Source organism: Drosophila busckii, chromosome 2L (assembly GCF_011750605.1).
Source record: "Drosophila busckii strain San Diego stock center, stock number 13000-0081.31 chromosome 2L, ASM1175060v1, whole genome shotgun sequence".
NCBI classification, from domain to species: domain Eukaryota; kingdom Metazoa; phylum Arthropoda; class Insecta; order Diptera; family Drosophilidae; genus Drosophila; species Drosophila busckii.
In genome coordinates, this window is record NC_046604.1 from 3,056,057 (window position 1) to 3,075,115 (window position 19,059).

General features: G+C 39.3%; 11 protein-coding genes across 11 annotated transcripts; 9 read left to right on the forward strand and 2 right to left on the reverse strand.

The window, feature by feature from the left end:
* The first annotated feature begins 124 nt into the window (after window positions 1-124).
* Window positions 125-907, forward strand: LOC108605188 (C-type lectin 37Db). The gene is made up of 2 exons (XM_017994782.1): window positions 125-191; window positions 246-907. Exons 1-2 carry the CDS (start codon window positions 132-134, stop codon window positions 870-872), a joined length of 687 nt encoding a protein of 228 aa, XP_017850271.1. The 5' UTR covers window positions 125-131; the 3' UTR covers window positions 873-907.
* A 153-nt stretch (window positions 908-1,060) lies between these two features.
* LOC108594831 (C-type lectin 37Db-like) lies at window positions 1,061-1,653 on the forward strand. Its single transcript, XM_017979972.1, has 2 exons — window positions 1,061-1,169; window positions 1,226-1,653. The coding sequence occupies exons 1-2, from the start codon at window positions 1,067-1,069 to the stop codon at window positions 1,651-1,653; spliced, it is 531 nt and encodes a 176-aa protein (XP_017835461.1). The 5' UTR covers window positions 1,061-1,066.
* A 302-nt stretch (window positions 1,654-1,955) lies between these two features.
* LOC108605941 (C-type lectin 37Db-like) lies at window positions 1,956-2,525 on the forward strand. The gene is made up of 2 exons (XM_017995765.2): window positions 1,956-2,041; window positions 2,099-2,525. Exons 1-2 carry the CDS (start codon window positions 1,960-1,962, stop codon window positions 2,476-2,478), a joined length of 462 nt encoding a protein of 153 aa, XP_017851254.2. The 5' UTR covers window positions 1,956-1,959; the 3' UTR covers window positions 2,479-2,525.
* A 970-nt stretch (window positions 2,526-3,495) lies between these two features.
* LOC108604954 (C-type lectin 37Db) lies at window positions 3,496-4,139 on the reverse strand. Its single transcript, XM_017994527.2, has 2 exons — window positions 3,988-4,139; window positions 3,496-3,931 (listed from the first exon to the last, which is right to left on the reverse strand). The coding sequence occupies exons 1-2, from the start codon at window positions 4,136-4,138 to the stop codon at window positions 3,519-3,521; spliced, it is 564 nt and encodes a 187-aa protein (XP_017850016.1). The 5' UTR covers window position 4,139; the 3' UTR covers window positions 3,496-3,518.
* Window positions 4,140-5,576: 1,437 nt separating this feature from the next.
* LOC108605744 (C-type lectin 37Db-like) lies at window positions 5,577-6,156 on the forward strand. Its single transcript, XM_017995545.2, has 2 exons — window positions 5,577-5,655; window positions 5,714-6,156. The coding sequence occupies exons 1-2, from the start codon at window positions 5,586-5,588 to the stop codon at window positions 6,127-6,129; spliced, it is 486 nt and encodes a 161-aa protein (XP_017851034.1). The 5' UTR covers window positions 5,577-5,585; the 3' UTR covers window positions 6,130-6,156.
* Window positions 6,157-7,409: 1,253 nt separating this feature from the next.
* Window positions 7,410-8,126, forward strand: LOC108603867 (C-type lectin 37Db). Its single transcript, XM_017993038.1, has 2 exons — window positions 7,410-7,550; window positions 7,615-8,126. Exons 1-2 carry the CDS (start codon window positions 7,421-7,423, stop codon window positions 8,031-8,033), a joined length of 549 nt encoding a protein of 182 aa, XP_017848527.1. The 5' UTR covers window positions 7,410-7,420; the 3' UTR covers window positions 8,034-8,126.
* A 289-nt stretch (window positions 8,127-8,415) lies between these two features.
* Window positions 8,416-9,336, reverse strand: LOC108603043 (trafficking protein particle complex subunit 4). Its single transcript, XM_017991465.1, has 2 exons — window positions 9,134-9,336; window positions 8,416-9,074 (listed from the first exon to the last, which is right to left on the reverse strand). Exons 1-2 carry the CDS (start codon window positions 9,306-9,308, stop codon window positions 8,590-8,592), a joined length of 660 nt encoding a protein of 219 aa, XP_017846954.1. The 5' UTR covers window positions 9,309-9,336; the 3' UTR covers window positions 8,416-8,589.
* A 109-nt stretch (window positions 9,337-9,445) lies between these two features.
* On the forward strand, window positions 9,446-10,363 carry LOC108602856 (probable cGMP 3',5'-cyclic phosphodiesterase subunit delta). The gene has a single exon (XM_017991135.2). The coding sequence runs from the start codon at window positions 9,552-9,554 to the stop codon at window positions 9,999-10,001; it is 450 nt and encodes a 149-aa protein (XP_017846624.1). The 5' UTR covers window positions 9,446-9,551; the 3' UTR covers window positions 10,002-10,363.
* A 466-nt stretch (window positions 10,364-10,829) lies between these two features.
* LOC108594820 (glutactin) lies at window positions 10,830-13,020 on the forward strand. Its single transcript, XM_017979961.1, has 4 exons — window positions 10,830-11,147; window positions 11,207-11,362; window positions 11,424-12,308; window positions 12,367-13,020. Exons 1-4 carry the CDS (start codon window positions 10,830-10,832, stop codon window positions 13,018-13,020), a joined length of 2,013 nt encoding a protein of 670 aa, XP_017835450.1.
* A 207-nt stretch (window positions 13,021-13,227) lies between these two features.
* Window positions 13,228-13,883, forward strand: LOC117134841. The gene is made up of 2 exons (XM_033293957.1): window positions 13,228-13,293; window positions 13,350-13,883. Exons 1-2 carry the CDS (start codon window positions 13,228-13,230, stop codon window positions 13,881-13,883), a joined length of 600 nt encoding a protein of 199 aa, XP_033149848.1.
* A 582-nt stretch (window positions 13,884-14,465) lies between these two features.
* LOC117134842 lies at window positions 14,466-16,082 on the forward strand. Its single transcript, XM_033293958.1, has 3 exons — window positions 14,466-14,531; window positions 14,588-15,163; window positions 15,912-16,082. Exons 1-3 carry the CDS (start codon window positions 14,466-14,468, stop codon window positions 16,080-16,082), a joined length of 813 nt encoding a protein of 270 aa, XP_033149849.1.
* Window positions 16,083-19,059: the final 2,977 nt, after the last annotated feature.

Here is a 19,059-nt window from a genome sequence, read left to right on the forward strand (position 1 = left end):
TGCGAATATTAAATAATTTTCCAATTACATGCAGATCAAGTCTTTTTAATGCGCATCTAAATGGATCGAATTCATTTGAATTAAGAGTGCAAAGTAAACTATAAAAATTTAGTTGCAGCCTCGACAGCAAAATGCAACAATATATTATTATATTAGTTATGTTATTTGCCCAAGCAATCTTTGCTAACAAAGTAAGTGACCTTTAACTGCTGATGACACTTTATTAATTGTTCTACTGCCAACAGCAACTTTGTCAGCCAAGACTCTCCAGCGGTAATTGCAGCTACGAGCATTGTGAAGCCAAAATGAAAACATTTGGCTGTGCTAACTGCAAGACAGCGCAGAATATTGAGTTAACTGCCAAGATATTGCCCATAAGCAAAAGTCGCCGCTATATGAACGAAATGTGCAATGGAAATCGCATGGAGTGGATCTTCGATTCGAGAGACATTCGATGGAGCATATGCTTCAATGGCAATCCGGAGGAGGACAACACTTTCATAGGCAAATTTCAAAAGCTCAATGATGCATTATATTATTTTGAAACAGAGTTCAAGGACACCTGGATCGGCGCTCTACACACTTGCCGCGCAATGTCCGCCAATCTGATCAGCTTCGACAGCGAGCAGCAATATAACCAAGTAACTGGCAAATTGGCCAAAACTCTGGACTTCTGGACGGACATCAATGATCTAAGCAACGAGCAGCACTACAGATCGTTCACCACAGGCGAACCTGCGCCATACACCAATTGGCAAGCCAAAGCAGTCCACAGCAAAAATGCAACTGAACGCTGTGTCGCCTTAAATCGGTCAAAACATATGTACCCCGATAAATGCACAGCGCAGAAATATTTTATTTGCATGTTGTAAATTCAAAGCATGGCAATAAATATGAAATATTTTCAATACCAAAAGCTAATACAATTTTAATTATTTGCTTTCATAGCAATAGTCCAAGTTATTAAAGATTAGATTTGCCCAATTTCTAGATAAGCTCGCGCACACTTAAAAGTATAAATAACTAACTATTGATTCAGTTAACCAGTGCCAAACCCAGAAGCAGGATGCATAAGCTCAATCTCTTGGTAGCTTTTTTGTTCTTGTGCCAATTTGGCAATTCCATGTCTACGTCCAACAGTACGACTAAGTTGGATGACCCGGAAATTGGTAAGTACACAACTTGTATAAAATATTGAGTTATTTGCATTCTCTTCAAATTCCAGGTGTAGTCAAATCTGCTGAGCGAGCTACAAACTTTCCCATACAAATTGGCAATAAATTTTATCACTTGGAGACAAAAGCGCATTTAAATTGGTTTGAAGCTGCTAACAAATGTCGTGAGCTAGGAGGCTATCTGCTTAACATTGAGAGCAGTGAGGAAATGGACGCACTCATATCCCTTTTACCAACGGGGCAACAATGGTTTTGGACATCTGCACATTGCCTTGCAGGAAATAGGAAGTTTATATCGGTAACAACTGGAGAGCCCATGCCTTATATGAGATGGCATAATGGTCAGCCAGACAACCAAGGAGGGCATGAAAACTGCGTGGAGCTCACCTCCATTCCTGTAGAGAGAAATACTTATGCTTTGAATGATTGGCTATGTAGGATCAGACATAATTACATATGCCAAGCTAAAACTGTATAACAGCTGAAAATAAATTGTAAATTGCACTCATTTAAATTGTGTTTGCCACTTCCGCATAAAAAGTTATTGAGCAGTTTAATACATGAGCTATAGCTTCTGAAAACTTAAAGCAATTTCACCATAACATTTGACTTCTGGACGGACAACGAGAATAAATATTTAATGTTATTTGAATGTAATATTCCAAGTTTGGTAGTAAAGATAAGATTTCCCCAATTTCTAGATAAGCTCGCACACATTATAGTATAAATAAGAAACATGGGCTCACTATTAATTCAGTTAACCAGTTGGGAGCCCAGCAGCATAATGCATAAGCTCAATCTCTTGGTAGTGTTTTGGTCCTTGTGCCAATTTGCCAATTCCATGTCTACGGATGACCAGGAGATTGGTAAGTGCCAAACTTCTATATAAAATAATTGTTATTCGAATTCTCTTTAAATTCCAGGTGCAGTTAAGTGGGCAACAAAATTCGAAATTCAAATTGGCAACAAATTCTATCACTTTGAGACAAATAAGGCAAATTGGTTCCAGGCAGCAAATCACTGTCGCGAGTTGGGCGGCTATTTGCTTAACTTTGAAAGCAGCGAGGAAATGGATGCGATCTTACCTATTTTACCACAGGGACAAATACAGTTTTGGACGTCTGCTCATTGCTTGTCTGGAAATCGGAAATTTATTTCGGTTACTAGTGGAGAGCCTATGCCTTATATGAGATGGTTTCCCAATGAGCCAAACAATTTAAATAATAATGAATTTTGTGTGGAACTCAGAATCAATGGTGGAGCTCTAAATAACATTCATTGTACAAACAAGTGGACAGGTTAAAGTTGGGCGCCACCAACATTTAAATACACTTTGACTAGGGTATCGCAGCAAACACACGCAAGCACTCACAAACACACACACAAAACAGCAGACCGTCACAGCTCGTTTTCGCGTCGACGCAGCGACGGCGCCGCTGCGTCGGCAGCGACGTTTGTATGGCGCGTCAGCAAGTGCACCCCGCCTATATTGAAAATTGAAATGTGAATAATTCCTAAGTTATTTGACCGATGGTGTTGAAACTTGCACAAAACATGACTACATGGACTAGGCAATTTGTATTTATATAGCCTTATATATTGTTTTTTTTGATTTGCGGGGAGGGGGGAGGAAATAAAAAAAAAATAAAATAAAAGCTTCGGGTTTGGATATAGGAGCACCTATATACCAAATTTGTTGCTCTAGAACTTATAGTCTCTGAGAAACAGTTGCAAAAAAACATTCAGACGGACAGACGGACAGGCTTATATCGACTCAGCTCGTCGAGCTGACCAAGAATATATATACTTTATGGGGTCTGCCATGCCTCCTTCTCCCTGTTACATACATTTTGAGCAACTTCATAATACCCTTTTTCCATTTTTTACAAAAATGTCAAAGTGTATAAAAAAAGTCGGTATATATGCCAAGCTAAGAAAAAATATGTAAACAAAAATTTAAATAAATATTATTTTCTACAAAGTCTAAAAATTGCAATGTTGTCATTCCATTCATAAACTATTTTATAACACGCACCTTAGTCGACAATTATAAATAAATTAATTGACAATTGATAAACTTGAGTGAAACTCAGAAGCGTGGTAATTGTTTAAATTAGTATACTATAAATTAGTTGTGTTATTGTACTTTGGACATATGTATATTGAAAAAGAGACTTTTCGAATCCAAAGATTGCAATGTTGTGATTTCATATAAGAGCACGATAAGCTTACGCCTTACCTTCCTGGAAAATTATAAATAGTTTGTTGTTTAACTTGTGTGAAGCCCAGAAGCGCTTGACGCTTTAAGCAATATATTATTTTACTTTTATTTATGGTATGCTCTTATACAGTTTTGGCTTGGCATATGTAGTTTCTTTTGGCCTTGCAATATGCATCGTTCAAAGCAATTACTTTTGCCTTGATCTCCACACAAAATTCTCTCTCTGCGCTGTTGTTTGGCTCTCCTGCATGCCATCTCATATAAGGCATGGGCTCCCCAGTAGTTGCCGATATAAACTTCCTATTCCCAGCCAGGCAATGAGCTGATGTCCAACACCAAATGTCCTTGTCTGGTAAAAGGGATACGAGTACGTCCATTTCCTCACTGCTCTCAATATTCACCAAGTAGCCTCCTAGCTCACGACATTTGTTAGCAGCTTCAAACCAATTTAATTTCCCTTCTGTCTCCAAGTGATAAAATTTATTGCCAATTTGTATGGGAAAGTTTGTAGCTCGCTCAGCAGATTTGACTACACCTGAAATTTAAAGAGAATGCAAATAACTAAATATTTTATATAAGTTGTGCACTTACCAATCTGCGGGTCATCCAACTTAGTCGTACTGTTGAACGTAGACATGGAATTGGCGAATTGCCACAAGAGCAAAAAGAACACGATGAGGTTGAGCTTATGCATCATGCTCATGGGTCTCACACTTGATAACTGAATTCGTACTGCACCCATGTTGCCTATTTATACTTTTCTGTATGCAAGCTTATCTAGAAATTGGGGAAATCTTATCTTTACTACCAAACTTGGACTATTGCTGAGGAAGAAAATAATTAAAAGTGAATTAGTTCCTGGTATTGAAGCCTTAAAATATTTATATATAGAAGTCAACATTTACCTTACCTTACCACATACATTTTTATGTGGATGTGGCAATAATAATATTATTAAATTAGTAATTTAAATAATTGCCACGCTTCTGGGTTTCACACAAGTTTATCAACAAAGCAATGTTGCTTATTTATAATTGTCGGCTAAGGTGCGTGATATAAATTAGTTTCAGAAATGAATGACAAGATTGCAACATTTATTTCATTTTTATTCTTACACATTTTTTCTGCATATTTCTTAAACAGTTTTAGCTTGGCATATATACCAATTTTTTGCCATACATTGATTGTCATTTAATGCTGCACCTATTATTTTGAGTTCTACACAAAATTCATTATTATTTGCATTGTTTGGCTCATTAGGAAACCATCTCATATAAGGCATGGGCTCTCCACTAGTAATCGAAATAAAATTCCGATTTCCTGACAAGCAATGAGCAGACGTCCAAACATATGTATCTACCTGTGGTAGAATATATATGATCGCATCCATTTCCTCGCTGCTTTCAAAGTTAACCAAATAGCCGCCCAACTCGCGACAGTGATTTGCTGCCTGGAACCAATTTGCTTTATTTTTCTCAAAGTGGTAGAATTTGTTGCCAATTTGAATTTCGAAGTTTGTTGCACGCTCAGCAGATTTAACTACACCTGGAATTTAAAGAAAATTCGAATAACAATTGTTTTATATGGAAGTACTTACCAATCTCCAGGTCATCCAACTTAGTCGTACTGTTGGATGTAAACAAGGAATTGGCAAATTGCCACAAGAGTAAAAAAAGTACCAAGAGGTTGAGCCTATGCATCATTCTGTTGGGTGTTACACTGGTAAACTGAATTACTGGCGGCCCATGTTGCTCATTTATAGGAGCAAACTTTGATGCAAGAGTGCACGAGCATGTCAAGATTAGAAATTATCAATCGAAGCATAGTGCATGTTTAAAGTCTTATTGACAATAAGTCTATATGAGACTTACCATAAATATATGATATATTATCTACAAATTACAAATGTAAAGATTGGTCTATTGTAAAAATTTTTGTATTTTTAAAATTAAAGCATATAATCGAAAATTAATTGCAGCCCAATTAGTTTAATCAGTCACTAGCATTTCCTTGTCCGGATGTAACAGAGTCATAAAGTGAAAAGTCAAAAATAAACTTTCGTACAATAAATCGATAAGAATCCAAGTGTATATGCTTATCTTAACTTGGCTAACGCTGCGTGCCTATCAAAAGGTATAAATACCCACTATATCAGCCGAAGAACTTTCATTACTCTGAAAGCAGTCGACATGTGTCTGAAGCTCGCAATTTTGTGTTTTACTCTGCTCTTTTGGCATCCCGTGATGTCCTTCGAGACTCGTAAGTGTTGCACTCAAGAAAGTGTGAATAGAAATAATTAACTTTTGTATACTTCTAGCTGAGGTTTTTGCCAAACCCAATCAGGAAGCGCACTGCGTGGCAACGTGCAACAGTTTTGAACTTCAGGTCGGTAAAAAGTTCTATCACATTGGCTCCAATTTGAGGGCAAACTGGTACGAAGCGGTTCACATTTGTCGCCAAATGGGTGGACACTTGGTCAACTTTGAAAGCAGCATGGAAATAGAGCTGCTAACAGGCGTAGTGCGCTCCAATGAGTACTGGACATCTGCCAATACATTGCAAGCGGATAATACGTATCTATCATGGACAACTGGAAAACCAATGCCTTTCATGAATTGGGCTGCGGGGGAGCCCAGTGGCAGTGGAGAGTGTGTTCAACTAATACAAGGCAAACTTTATAATGCTGATTGTAATACAGACAAGTACTATATATGCCAAGCTAACATTGTATAATTCGACTACAAATTTTAAAAATAAAAAGTACAATATAATTTTATTGAAATAATAAATAACCTGTGCTGCCAATGCTTGAAAACTTTGCCAAATTTGAATACAGTTTGGTTTGCTTATCAATATTTGATTTTTGACAGAAATTTCACTTGTTTGCTTACTCGTGACTTCGCTAAATAATTTATTTATCATACATTTCTACACTCATTTTAATTTTGCTTTCCACGCCAACATAGAGACGTATAAAATATTATTATATTTGGATCGGAGTAATAGCTTTGCAAGGTTTGAAATTAAAAAAAAACTAACTCTTCAGCATTGGTTTTATTGCCATAACTTTGTCAAAAAATTGTTTCAAATGTTTACCTACAATCTCATGAGTGAATTAAGCCAAACAACTCTATAGTCCGATTTTTTTAGCTGACATATAGCTTCTCAAAATTAGAAAAAGATATGAAATGAAGACGGCATCATTTTTGGCAAAATGTAAGGCGAAACATCACGTTTTTGCCAAAATATCGAAAATCTTACAACTCAGTTCAAATCAGTTTTTTTGCTCACCATTTCGCATTTCGCGTAGTTATATTATAGTCTATGAAATATTGAAATTTTGCAGAAATTTGTCTTGTTGGTTTACTATTTTGTTCATAACTTCGCCAAATAACTTGTTAAAGGATGTAACACAGTAGACCAACTAAAAATAGGATTTGTTGAATCCTGGTACTCAATCCAAAACTTTGTAAAATCGGTGCCAAACCGATTGCAAACCATTTTGGCAAGATTTCTTTGATTCCCACAAAGTGTTAAGCCTTTTGTTTTTACAGAGTCAATATAGCCACTATAAGAGCTATACGAACCGAATTTATTATGTTTTTAATTTTTATTATGCGTTTCAATAGGTTTGGTTTTTTGTATTACTAAGTTAGTATAAAACCTTAAATATAAACATTTGCAATAAAAATGTATTTATAGCTCAATTTTTTCTTTAATTTTAACTCACCTAAACATTCAACAAGGGCTTAATTTATTATTCGTTGGAGGCACGGGGTACAGACCCGAGAAATATTTTATTTGCATGCTGTAAATCTAAAAAAATAAACATTAAATAGCAGGAAGAGGAAATAGTTCACTTTTAATTATTTGCTTCCTTAGCAATAGTTCAGGTAACATAGTACAGATAAGCATTTCCTATAAGCATAGATAAGTTCCATCTTGATAAGCTCGCACACATAAGTATAAATAAGCGAGCCCATGTTGGCTAATAATTCAGTTAAAGAGTTGAAAACTCAGCCGCATGATGTATAAGCTCAACCTCTTCGTGTCTTTTTTGCTCTTCTGGCAATTTGCCAATTCTATGTTTACATTCAACAGTACGACTAAGTTTCATAACTCGGAAATTTTAGTCAACGAGCTTAATCTAATTGGTAAGTGCCAAACTTCTATATAAAATAATTAGTTATTTGAATTGCCTTCATATTCCTGGTATAGTCAAATCCGCTGAGCGAGCTACAAACTTTCCAATACAAATTGGCAGCAAATTTTATTTCGTGGAGACAGAAGGGAAATTAAATTGGTTTGAAGCTGCTAACAAATGTCGTGAGCTAGGAGGCTACTTGGTGAATATTGAGAGCAGTGAGGAAATGGACGCACTCATATCCCTTTTACCAACGGGGAAACAATACTATTGGACATCTGCACATTGCCTGGCAGGAAATAGGAAGTTTATATCGGTAACGACTGGAGAGCCGATGCCTTATATGAGATGGCATGATGCTCAGCCAGACAACCAAGGAGAGCATGAAAACTGCGTGGAGCTCAACTCTGCGGAAGCGACAAATGGCTTTGCTTTGAATGATTTTCCATGTAAGAGCATACAAAAGTACATATGCCAAGCTAAAACTGTATAAGAGCTGAGAACAAGAATTTATAAAGTCTAGATTACGCATAAGTACAATAAATTAGTGATATTTTTAAAAGCTTTGCCATCATTATAATACTTTTGATTTTGTGACAGAAATAAAACTAATCTTGCTTATTTATACTTTTCGACGAAAGTGCGTTAGCTTATCGTGCTATAATATATGAAATCACAACAGAAAAGGGCTGTTTTCCTCAGCTCCGGTAATTTTGGCTGGTAATTCTGAAGGCAATGAACTTTGGCCATAAAATATGTAAGCATACGGTCAAGTTCGTTGCCTAAGTCATTTTGAAACACTTCAACTTTGCTCTGCAAAGTGTCCAAAGGGCATCAAAGTGACACTGTATTCAATATTTTATATACACAATTGTATTACAATTTATTTTATAGTTATAAACGTACCTTATGTATGAAAAAAGCTAAATTGGCTTCAAGCGAGCTTAGACGTACTTGAATAACAAACTTATATATATATACAGGAGACCGCCATCTAAGTGGTTAACAGAAGAAGTGACATTGGAATAACACTTAAGCTTAACATTAATCTATTTATCAATATTGTTGATGCCCGTCTTTTCGACCTGCAACAGCAGCTCCTGTAGCTTGTTGTCAAACAATTCACAGCGGATGGGCATTTCCAGCGAGTAGAAAGGATTCTTCAGTACATAGTCGGAATACAGTTCATACACTTTGCGCAACAGCAAGTCCATGCCATTGAGGCCTGTTTCCGAAATAATAATGAATTTGACGCCCGTTAGTGTTTGGAAACAATGCAATGTGAAGGTGTCTGCCTCCAGTAATTCGATGCCAGAACTCTTGGGCTCGGGGCTCAGTTGGCTGGCAATAGCAAACAGTGGGTAGAACATGCTGGCCAAGAAGATTTTCTCATTTGTTGTCATCTTAGGCCTGCTGAACTTTAAGTCTATGGGAAAGTTTTCCGCCGACTCGAGCAATGTTTTGACGTCGCGTCCATCTTCCAAAGTGGCACCATTGACTGTCATGCCATTAATAGCAACGAGTACGTGTCCAACTGAATATAGATTGGGCATTAAAATAAATAATAAATGAATATTTGCCGTCAACGCCTACCGATAATGCCATCCTTGCGATTAAATGCCACGGATACTTTCTTTGGGTCGTAGTCCAGCACCAGGTCTAAAGGATAAGTGAATGTCTTCTCGTGTTCAATGCGTGGCACATTGTTGTCCAAGTTGAATATAAGACCGCCAGATTTACTAACTATATAAACACCGTAGATAATCATATTTGTTAATTTTCTATGTGCATTAGAGACGGCACTGCAGCGCTTTGCAACACTGATAACTCTGTTTGTGGTGGCTGCACGATAGCGTGCGTGAAAATACTGCAGACCACACACTGTCATTCACGTGCTAATTAAAAATAAAAAGTAAATAAATAAAGTAGTATTAAAAATAAACATTGATTTTATTTCCAAAAATATACGCTACAACGGCTCACGGGTTGTGATACTACTAGTGACTTAGTAATGGGCTCCGATGATCTCAGCGACAAAATCCACAAAGGATTTCAAATCAACTATATGATATTACGCGATGCGGACACCGGCGGCGTGATATGGCAAGAGAACAAGGACTTTTCTGCACCAGATGTGGAGCACGAGGCACGTGTGCCTGTCAAGATACTGGATATGCGGGCGGTGTCGCGAGAAATCAACTTTAGTACCATTGAGGCAATGGAGAACTTTCGTCTCGACCAAAAGGTGCTCTTCAAGGGACGCATCATGGAGGAGTGGTTCTTTGAGATGGGCTTCGTGGGTGCCAACACGACCAACACTTGGCAGAGCACCATTGAGGCGGCGCCAGAGTCCCAAATGATGCCAGCCAAAGTCTTAAATGGCAATGTGACAATTCAAACCAGTTTCTATGACAACGAGACACTCATCACAAAATCGGTTGTGCGCTTGTATTACATTTAAAAGAAAAATAACAAAAACAACAAAACTAAGTGACGAACACGCTTACTGACAGCAAGTGTGGCGCTGTGTGGGCGACCTCTGCCACCCACACACACACACATACCCAGAAATTCTCACACACACACATAAAAAATCATTCATACTGCCCGCTTGCCAAGGCCTGCATTGCAACAACAATGTTTTGAAATATTTGGCAGTGAGTATATACTATATTCTATATGGACAGAAATAAGTAGAAAGACAAAGAGTTTCGATATCTTTGCCGCATTTGAATGCAATTGTTTATGTAGTGTTTTAAGCTAGTTAATAATAATATTATTATATGCACGCAGCAACGTATGAAACTAGACTTATGCATTTTGATGGTAAATTTAATATAATTTAATTTGTAAATTTCTGTTTAATTTATTAATAAATTATTAACATATATCATATATGCAAAACAAGTGTATTCGATTCAACAAAGCAAACTGGTTCTCCATCAGCTTTCGATCTTAACCTCTGAACCACAAAGGCTTATTTACATAAATGGGTCATGGATTTCTTTCAAAAGCATCGCCCTAAGGGCCAAGCTATATATATGGATATAGCCACGAGCTCTAGCTGCCCACTTGATAAATATTCATAAAAAATGTTTGCAAAATTCGCTCGAGTTTTCTTTATTCAAGCAGCAACTTGACCCCATTTAAAGCTCATCTAAAATAGAACCGCCGCAAGCTAAAGTCCGGTTAAGTGTCACTTGGCTGGAGCGTGAAAGTCTTCTTTTAAAGCCGATCCACGGTCAGTTTTGTAGTTCAATTTGGACCAGCAAAGGCAACGGTTCTAATTATGGCCAATCTACGGAGCTTTCTCTTGCTCCTGCTGTTAGCGCTGGTTACATTTGCTTTGCTTAGCAGCGCCACGGCTAAGCAGCAAAAAAAGCAGCAGCGTCCCAAGCCTGTCAATCCACACAGACGTCCCAGGCCACAGCAGGCACAAAGGCCGCTGAAACAGAAGCCGCAACAGAATACGCTCAATGCCAAGATATTCACCACCACGCTGCCTGGCTTGGGCAAGATACGTGGACGCAGCTTGCTCAGCGAATGGACAGGTCAAAGCATTATGCAGTTCCTCGATGTGCCCTATGGCCAGGCGGAGCGTTTCAAGGTGAGACGCTGCAATAAATATTAAATTACTATATATACTAATTTCTTATTGTTTTCCAGGCTGCCCAACCAATAACACCTTGGAAGGGCATACTACAGGCGCATCGCAGTCATGCGGGCTGCCCCTCCATACAAAGTCTGCTGCAGTTTGCCAAGCTAGAGGAGAACGGCATTGATGTGGAGGACTGTCTGCGTCTCACAGTCAGCACCAAGTCGGCAAGTCTTTAGCTTCTTGCGTTTTATTTTCAACACTCTCACTCCGTCTATCTTTTATTAGCTGGAGGGCAAACTGGCGCCTGTTATGGTCTATGTGCATGGCGACTTCTTCTATGATGGCGACAGCTTGGAGGCTGCTCCTGGCTATTTGCTGGAGCATGATGTGGTTTTGGTTTCGGTGCGCTATCGTCTTGGTCCGTTCGGCTTTCTGTCTACGCTCAGCGAGGAGATTCCCGGCAATGCCGCCGTCACAGATCTAATACAATCACTGCACTGGATTCAAAAGCACATTGCTGCCTTCGGCGGTGATCCAGAGCGTGTGACACTCTTTGGTCAAGTGGGTGGCGCTGCGTTGGTCAATGTGCTGACGCTCAGTCCCCTGGCTGAAGGACTCTTCCATCGCGTCATCTATCAGTCCGGCACAGCGCTGTCGCCTGCCTTCATTACGGACTCGCCCATGCCGGCCACCAAGGAAATCGCACGCATTGCTGGCTGCAAGCAGAGCAAACTGGAGTCACTGCACAAGTGCCTGAATCGTCTGAACTCCACCATGTTGTTGGCTGCCTTCAGTGTGCATGGCGAGAAGAAGCTGATGAACTCGGGCGCTTTTGGTGGCGTGCAGCTGGTCATTGGTGGACCTTCGGGCATACTGCCAGAGCACCCAGGACGACTGCTGGCGGCCGAGAAGTTCCAGGCATATCCCACCATGGGCGGCAGCGTCAAGCATGGCGGCACCTTTATGATGAGAGACATATTCGTCGAGAGCTTCAATGAGAGCACCTCGGATGCAAAGCTGAGCGGCGCTCAATATATTGAGACGATTATTGCGCAGACCAATGGCGCTGATCCCACAAACTCTTGGCGTGAATTTGCCAAAGAGTACATCTTCAGCGAGGCGGACATCAAGCAGGGCAGCTTCAAGCGCCTCACACCAGGACTCATTGATGTAAAAATTCTGTTGCTGCTCTACACAATTTCAAATTATTAGCGTTTTGTCTTTTTAGTTGTGCAGCACAATTGCCATGAAGAATCCCGTGCTGCTTATGCTGCAGGCAAATGCCAAGAAGCTGCCCAACAGCACCTACCTGTACAGCTTTGACTACGAGGGCGAGCTCAATCGTTATGCCACCAGCGATGAGGAGGCCATCGATGTGCCCTTCGACATGGGCGTCAGTCTCACCGATGAGAATCTCTATCTGTTCCCCTGGCCACGCATGCACATGCTCAATGCCAATCGCGATGTCAAGATTGCCAAGCGCATGTCGGCGCTCTGGACCTCCTTTGCTGCCACTGGTGTACCCAAGGCGCCCGGCCTGCCCGCCTGGCCCGCAATGAGCGATGAGACGGGCCCCTATATGCGCATCGATCGCACTGTCAGCTTTGGCGACAACTATTTGGATGAGTACAGCGTTGCTGTGCGCGAAGCTAAGCTGGGCTACAGCTTGGTCAACGATGACTACTACGAACTGGAGGCTGTACTCAACGATGCCATCAAAAAACAAGGCATCCTAGAGGAGGAGGAGGAAGAGGCAGATGAGAATGAGCACAGCGAACAGGAATCAGATAATGCCCAGCCGCTGCAGAGCAATGAAGACACTGAGACTAATGAAGGTCGTGGCAAGCAGCTCGTTTACATAGCCAGAAGGAAATCATATTAAATGCGAGTTCACAATGGCATTAATTAAATAATTTATAAAATAAAAAAATAAAATAGCTATTACCTGACTAAAAATAATTATCAGCAAATGCCCACACATTAATGAGTTGCAACTGAGCGTATATAACAGATACAAATTATGTGTATATAAATATAGTACGAATGATTCAGTTGAGCTCAGTTTGTCTTTTGCAGTTTTAGCAACAGAATGCAGCAGAAATATTTATTTAAATTGCTCCTAGTGCTGGCCTTCAAAGGCTTATTGGCTGCCCCGGTATGTAGTTCATTATTTGAGTTAGCGAACCAAACAACTATGACCTCTTTCTTTAGCAAACGCTAACTGAGATCGAGATTGATCCAGACAATGAATGTGGCAGCTACTGCTTTAAGGCCTTCAAGCCTATGCTGGAGCATATTGGTCTAATGGATCAGGGCTGGCAGAGCTGCAGCATGACTCAGCAATTAGTTACGGAGGAACGACTGCTGGCTGTTGAGCAACAGTTGCTGCAACAAAGAGACAAATTAAATCTCTTTGAGTACAAGATGGCTGACACCGAGAAGGAATTGGGGAATCAAAATAATCTTATGGAGCCGGCAAAGTGCAGCACGCCGTTCCAGAAACTTGGCAACAAGTATTATTACATTGAAGAAAGTCAGAAGATGAATTGGTTCGCCGCTATGCACAGATGCCATGAGTTTGGGTCTCATTTAGTTCACCTGGAGAGCCACAATGAGCTAAACCTTGTGAGCGCCAAGCTCAAGAGTTCAAACGACTACTGGGTGGATATGAATGATTTGAGTAAGGAGGGTGAATTCATATCGCTGACAACGGGAGTGAAACCAGAGTTCCAAAGACTGGCATAAAGATGAACCAAACAATGCACATCATATAGAGAATTGTGTTCATTTAAGTGTCAGGGAGTCAAGTAACAACCAGTTTAAAATGAACGATCTGTACTGTGCAATTCAAAATTATTTTATATGCGAGTCCCCTATGTATGCAGCATGTCAAAATAATTAACAGTGAACTAAGTGAAAATAAAAACAAAACTCTATTGGCGAATAAAAAACAAGCAAAATTGTGGAAAGCTCCATGATGCGCACTTACGGCTCAGCACTTCGAATTGTGGTGTGTCCACAGAGTGTAACTTCGATATTCCAGCCAAAAAGATATCATATTAAATGCATTTTATAGCAATAATTAGGATATGAGAGTTCACAATGGGATTAATTAAAATACATAATTTAATAACAAAAATTATGAACTTTAATGTTTTTTGAGAAATAGCAAATGGGAAAGACAAGTAAATAATTATCAGCAAATACCCACTTTAATCAATTAGCTGCATATAGTATAGTCGAGCATATACATTAAACAGATAATACATATAAATATAGTACGCATAATTCAGTTCAGCTCAGTTTCATATCAGTTTTAGCAACAGAATGCGGCAAAAATATTTATTCAATGTGCTCTTAGCGCTGGCCTTCAAAGGATTATTGGCTGCCACAGTATGTAGTTAATTATTTGAGTTAGCAAACAAACCAACTATGAGCTCTTTCTTTAGCTGACACTATGTGAGAACGAGAATGATGCAGACAATGCCTGTGGCAGCTTCTGCTATAAGGCCTTCAAGCCTATGCTGGAGCATATTAGTCTAATGGATCAGAGCTGTAACATTACTCAGCAATCAGTTACACAGGAGCGACTCCTGGCAGCTGAGCAGCAGTTGCTGCAAGAAAGACACAAGGTAAATGACATTGAGCACAAGATGGCTGCCACCAAAGAGGAGTTGGCGAAACAAAAGAAGATTATGGAGCAGGCAATGTGCAGTACGCCGTTCCAGAAACTTGGCAACAAGTATTATTACATTGAAGAAAGTCAGAAGGTGAATTGGTTCGCCGCTGCGCACAGATGCCATGAGCTTGGGTCCCATTTAGTTAAACTGGAGAGCCTCAATGAGCTACATCTTGTGAGCGCCAAGCTCAAGAGTTCAAACGTCTACTGGGTGGATATGAACGATTTGAGCAAGGAGGGCGAATTCGTATCGCTGACAACGGGAGTAAAACCAGAGTTCCATGACTGGCATAAAGATGAACCAAGCAATGGATATGAAGGAGGGGAGAAAAATGGAGAGCATTGTGTTAGTTTAAATGACACTTATAGCAGTGACAAAAAGTTTCATATGAACGATCTGGGTTGTGGAATTAAAAATTATTTTATATGCGAGTCCCCTATGTATGCACCATGTGAAAATAATAAATAATCAATTGAGTGATAACAAAAACTATAAACTATTGCCGAATAAAACGAATTGATTTAATTTAACAAACAAAATTGTGTTCATTTGTCACAAAAGCAAGAGATAGAGAGAGAGAGAGAGAGCTCGAAGATTCGCTCTCTAGGTTCAGCACTTCGAATTGTGGTGTGTCCACTCTCAGATTGTGGCTTCGATATTCCAGCAAAAAATAAATCATATTAAATGCCTTATCAAGAAATAGTTAGTCTATGCGAGTTCACAATGGGATTAATTAAAATACATCATTAAAAACAAAAATTAACTTTAATGTTTTTGAGAAATAGCAAATGTTAAATACAACTAAATTATTATCAGGAAATGCCCTCTTTAATCAATTAGCTGCATATAGTATAGTCGAGCATATACATATAACAGATAATACATAATTATGAACAAATAAATATAGTACGCATACTTTAGTTCAGCTTAGTTTTATTTCAGTTTTAGCAACGCGCTTGTCAACTTTGAACAATGCTGCAAAAATATTTATTTAAAGTGATTTTAATGCTGGCATTCAAAGAATTATGGGCTGCCACAGTAAGCAACTAATTTGAATTGATAAACAAAATCTAATGCTTTCTTTCTTTAGCAGACTCCAGAGACCGAGAAAGATGCAGTCAATGCTTATGGCCTTAAGAACGAGAATGATGCAGCCTATGATTGTGATAGTTATTGCTTTAACGTATTGAAGCCCATGCTGGAGCATATTCGTCTACTGGAACAGCGCTGGCAGAGCTGCAGGCTTAGCTCAGCAATCAGTTGAGGAGGAACGACTCCGGGAAGTTGATCAGCAGTTGCAGCAAGAAAGAGACAAGGTAAATGACTTTGAGCACAAGATGGCTGTCACCAAGGAGGAGTTGGCGAAACAAAAGAATCTTATGGAGCACGTGAAATGCAGTACGCCGTTCCAAAAACTTGGCAACAAGTATTATTATATTGAAGAAAGTGAGCAAATGAATTGGTTCGCCGCTGCGCACAGATGCCATGAGCTTGGGTCCCATTTGGTCAAACTGGAGAGCCTCGATGAGTTAAACCTTGTGAGCGCCAAGCTTAAAAAATCACACGTCTATTGGGTAGATATGCACGACTTGAGCAAGGAAGGCGAATTCATATCGCTGACAACGGGAGTGAAACCGAAGTTCCAAGACTGGCATAAAGATGAACCAAGCAATGGAGAGAACAATGAGCATTGTGTTAGTTTGAATGACACTCATAACAGTGACAGAAAGTTTCATATGAATGATCTTGGTTGTAAAACTAAAAATTATTTTATATGCGAGTCCCCTAAGTATGCAGCATGTGAAAATAATAAATAATCAATTGAGGGATAATTAACCATTTCCAAATAAAACGAATTGATTAACAAACAAAATTGTGTTCACTGAAAGGCTCGAAGATTCGCAATCAGCGCTTCGAATTGGCTACGAATTTCGGACATAACTTTCTCCAGCTACTTTCTGTTTATTTTGCCTGACCATTTGCAATACAATTTAGCTTTTGTTAAATTTGAATTACAGAATAGAATAAAAAAAATATCTCATTAATTTATTTTCATATAGATAGTATGAATATAGCTGCAATGATCAAACTGGAACGGGCTGCAGCAAATCTTGTTGCCTTTGATATTTTGTAAAAATATCGTTTGCTATGCTGCATTAATGAGATTAGCCAAGCATTAGCTATTAATATTTGCAGCTCAGTTTTTTTTTCCAGTTTTAGCAACAGAATGCAGCAAAAATATTTATTCCAAGTGCTCTTAGTGCTGGCCTTCAAAGGATTATTGGCTGCCACAGTATGTAGTTAATTATTTGAGTTAACAAGCAATAAAAAACTATGAGCTCTTTCTTTAGCTAACGATAACTAACAACAAGAACTGTGACAGCCACTGCTATCAGATCTGCCAGCCTATGGCGGAGCATATTCGTCTACTGGAACAGCGCTGGCAAAGCTGCAACATTACCCAGCAATCAGTTGAGGAGAAGCGACTCCTAGCAGCTGAGCAGCAGTTGCAGCAAGAAAGAGACAAGGTAAAAGCCTTTGAGCACAAGGAAGAGTTAGCGAAACAAAAGAAAATTATGGAGCAGGCAAAGTGCAGTACGCCGTTCCAGAAACTTGGCAACAAGTATTATTACATTGAAGAAAAGCAGTCTATGAATTGGTTCGCTGCTGCGCACAGATGCCATGAGCTTGGGTCCCATTTGGTCAAACTGGAGAGCCTCAATGAGCTAAACCTTGTGAGCACAAAGCTCAACAAATTGCAACGCTATTGGGTGGATATGAACGATTTGAGCAAGGAGGGCGAATTCATATCGCTGACAACGGGAGTGAAGCCGAAGTTCCAAGACTGGCATAATACGGAACCAAACAATTTGAATAACAGCGAGCATTGTGTTGATTTATATGTCAGGGAGTGGGAGTCAAGTGGCAATCAGTTTAAAATGAATGATCTGAAATGCGATGTCAAAATTTATTTTATGTGCGAGACCCCTATGTATGCAGCATGTGAAAATAAAAAACAATAAACTGAGTGCTAATAAACTATTGCCGAATAATACGAATTGATTTAACAAACAAAATTGTGTTCACTTGAAGCCTCGAAGATTCGAAGATTCGCACTTCGAACTGGTTTCAAATTTCGGACATTACTTTTTCCAGCTACTTGCTGTTACAATTTATGTTTGGCAATTAAAACTTTTTGTTTGGTAAAATTAAAAATTAAAACTTAAACAGTCACCAACTAGGAATTTTAAAAAGGGAAAGTCAGTTACAGATTGTATATTGTATATAGACGCTCTCGTTAACAAGGCGCTCTCTGCAAAAAGACACCTCTCAATTATATCTCTCGATTTTGCGAAAGCTTGTGAAAAAGTAGGCCTACACACTCTAACACACCAAATGTTGAAATGGGGATGGCGCTAAAATATGATATACATACATTACAAACTTCATGACAAATAGAAAAATTAGAGTAAAAACAAACGGCAAATACTTAAATAGTATACCCAATACACAACGGAATCCCTCAAGGATCTCCACTTTCAGTTATCTTATTTTTAACAGCCTTCAATAGCCTAGCAGACAAAATAGAAACACACAAAAAATTGAAGTCTATAGCTTACGCAGACGATTTAAATATTATTGTCGACCTCCAAAAGATCAAAAACAAATCATAACAAGTGGACAGGTTAAAGTTGGGTGCCACCAACATTTAAATACACTTTGACTTAGGGTATCGCAGCAAACACACACAGCAAAACAGCTAACGAGCGTCACAGCTTCGTTTCGCTTGTAGCCGTCAGCGCGACGACGCGCTGCGTCGGCAGCGAGGTTTGTATGGCGCGTTCAGCACGTGCACAACGCTGTTATATTGAAAATTGAACATGTAAATAAATCCTAAGCTTATTTAATCCGATCCACTAGATTAGACAACAAACCGAATGTAAATAAAAAACAATAAAATAAAAGCGTAGTGTCCTGGTAAAAGCAGCACCTACATACCCCAATTTGGTTGCTGCAATAGCTCTTGTAGTTGCTGAGGAAGCACGCACTCATACAGACGGACAGACGGACAGACGGACGCATGGGCTTATCGACGTCAGCTCGTCGAGCGATCGAATATATATACTTTTATGGGTCCTGCGCACGCCTCCTTCTCCCTGTTACATCCATTTTGAGCAACTTCATAATACGCTTTTTCCATTTTTTACAAAAATGTCAAAGTGTATAAAAGTGCAGGGTGC

Excerpts from the sequence above, each read along its gene's own strand:
- LOC108604954 (XM_017994527.2), bottom strand. The coding sequence starts at position 4,138 with ATGGGTGCAGTACGAATTCAGTTATCAAGTGTGAGACCCATGAGCATG. Across the intron at positions 3,932-3,987 it reads GTTGGATGACCCGCAGATTG|GTGTAGTCAAATCTGCTGAG; the intron begins GTAAGTGCACAA and ends TTTAAATTTCAG.
- LOC108605188 (XM_017994782.1), top strand. The coding sequence starts at position 132 with ATGCAACAATATATTATTATATTAGTTATGTTATTTGCCCAAGCAATC. Across the intron at positions 192-245 it reads AAGCAATCTTTGCTAACAAA|CAACTTTGTCAGCCAAGACT; the intron begins GTAAGTGACCTT and ends TACTGCCAACAG.
- LOC108602856 (XM_017991135.2), top strand. The coding sequence starts at position 9,552 with ATGGGCTCCGATGATCTCAGCGACAAAATCCACAAAGGATTTCAAATC.
- LOC108603867 (XM_017993038.1), top strand. The coding sequence starts at position 7,421 with ATGATGTATAAGCTCAACCTCTTCGTGTCTTTTTTGCTCTTCTGGCAA. Across the intron at positions 7,551-7,614 it reads CAACGAGCTTAATCTAATTG|TCAAATCCGCTGAGCGAGCT; the intron begins GTAAGTGCCAAA and ends TTCCTGGTATAG.
- LOC117134841 (XM_033293957.1), top strand. The coding sequence starts at position 13,228 with ATGCAGCAGAAATATTTATTTAAATTGCTCCTAGTGCTGGCCTTCAAA. Across the intron at positions 13,294-13,349 it reads AAGGCTTATTGGCTGCCCCG|CAAACGCTAACTGAGATCGA; the intron begins GTATGTAGTTCA and ends CTCTTTCTTTAG.
- LOC108605941 (XM_017995765.2), top strand. The coding sequence starts at position 1,960 with ATGCATAAGCTCAATCTCTTGGTAGTGTTTTGGTCCTTGTGCCAATTT. Across the intron at positions 2,042-2,098 it reads TACGGATGACCAGGAGATTG|GTGCAGTTAAGTGGGCAACA; the intron begins GTAAGTGCCAAA and ends TTTAAATTCCAG.
- LOC108603043 (XM_017991465.1), bottom strand. The coding sequence starts at position 9,308 with ATGATTATCTACGGTGTTTATATAGTTAGTAAATCTGGCGGTCTTATA. Across the intron at positions 9,075-9,133 it reads TCGCAAGGATGGCATTATCG|TTGGACACGTACTCGTTGCT; the intron begins GTAGGCGTTGAC and ends ATCTATATTCAG.
- LOC108594831 (XM_017979972.1), top strand. The coding sequence starts at position 1,067 with ATGCATAAGCTCAATCTCTTGGTAGCTTTTTTGTTCTTGTGCCAATTT. Across the intron at positions 1,170-1,225 it reads GTTGGATGACCCGGAAATTG|GTGTAGTCAAATCTGCTGAG; the intron begins GTAAGTACACAA and ends TTCAAATTCCAG.
- LOC117134842 (XM_033293958.1), top strand. The coding sequence starts at position 14,466 with ATGCGGCAAAAATATTTATTCAATGTGCTCTTAGCGCTGGCCTTCAAA. Across the intron at positions 14,532-14,587 it reads AAGGATTATTGGCTGCCACA|CTGACACTATGTGAGAACGA; the intron begins GTATGTAGTTAA and ends CTCTTTCTTTAG. Across the intron at positions 15,164-15,911 it reads AGAAAAATGGAGAGCATTGT|ACTCCAGAGACCGAGAAAGA; the intron begins GTTAGTTTAAAT and ends TTTCTTTAGCAG.
- LOC108605744 (XM_017995545.2), top strand. The coding sequence starts at position 5,586 with ATGTGTCTGAAGCTCGCAATTTTGTGTTTTACTCTGCTCTTTTGGCAT. Across the intron at positions 5,656-5,713 it reads CGTGATGTCCTTCGAGACTC|CTGAGGTTTTTGCCAAACCC; the intron begins GTAAGTGTTGCA and ends GTATACTTCTAG.
- LOC108594820 (XM_017979961.1), top strand. The coding sequence starts at position 10,830 with ATGGCCAATCTACGGAGCTTTCTCTTGCTCCTGCTGTTAGCGCTGGTT. Across the intron at positions 11,363-11,423 it reads TCACAGTCAGCACCAAGTCG|CTGGAGGGCAAACTGGCGCC; the intron begins GCAAGTCTTTAG and ends ATCTTTTATTAG. Across the intron at positions 12,309-12,366 it reads TCACACCAGGACTCATTGAT|TTGTGCAGCACAATTGCCAT; the intron begins GTAAAAATTCTG and ends TTGTCTTTTTAG.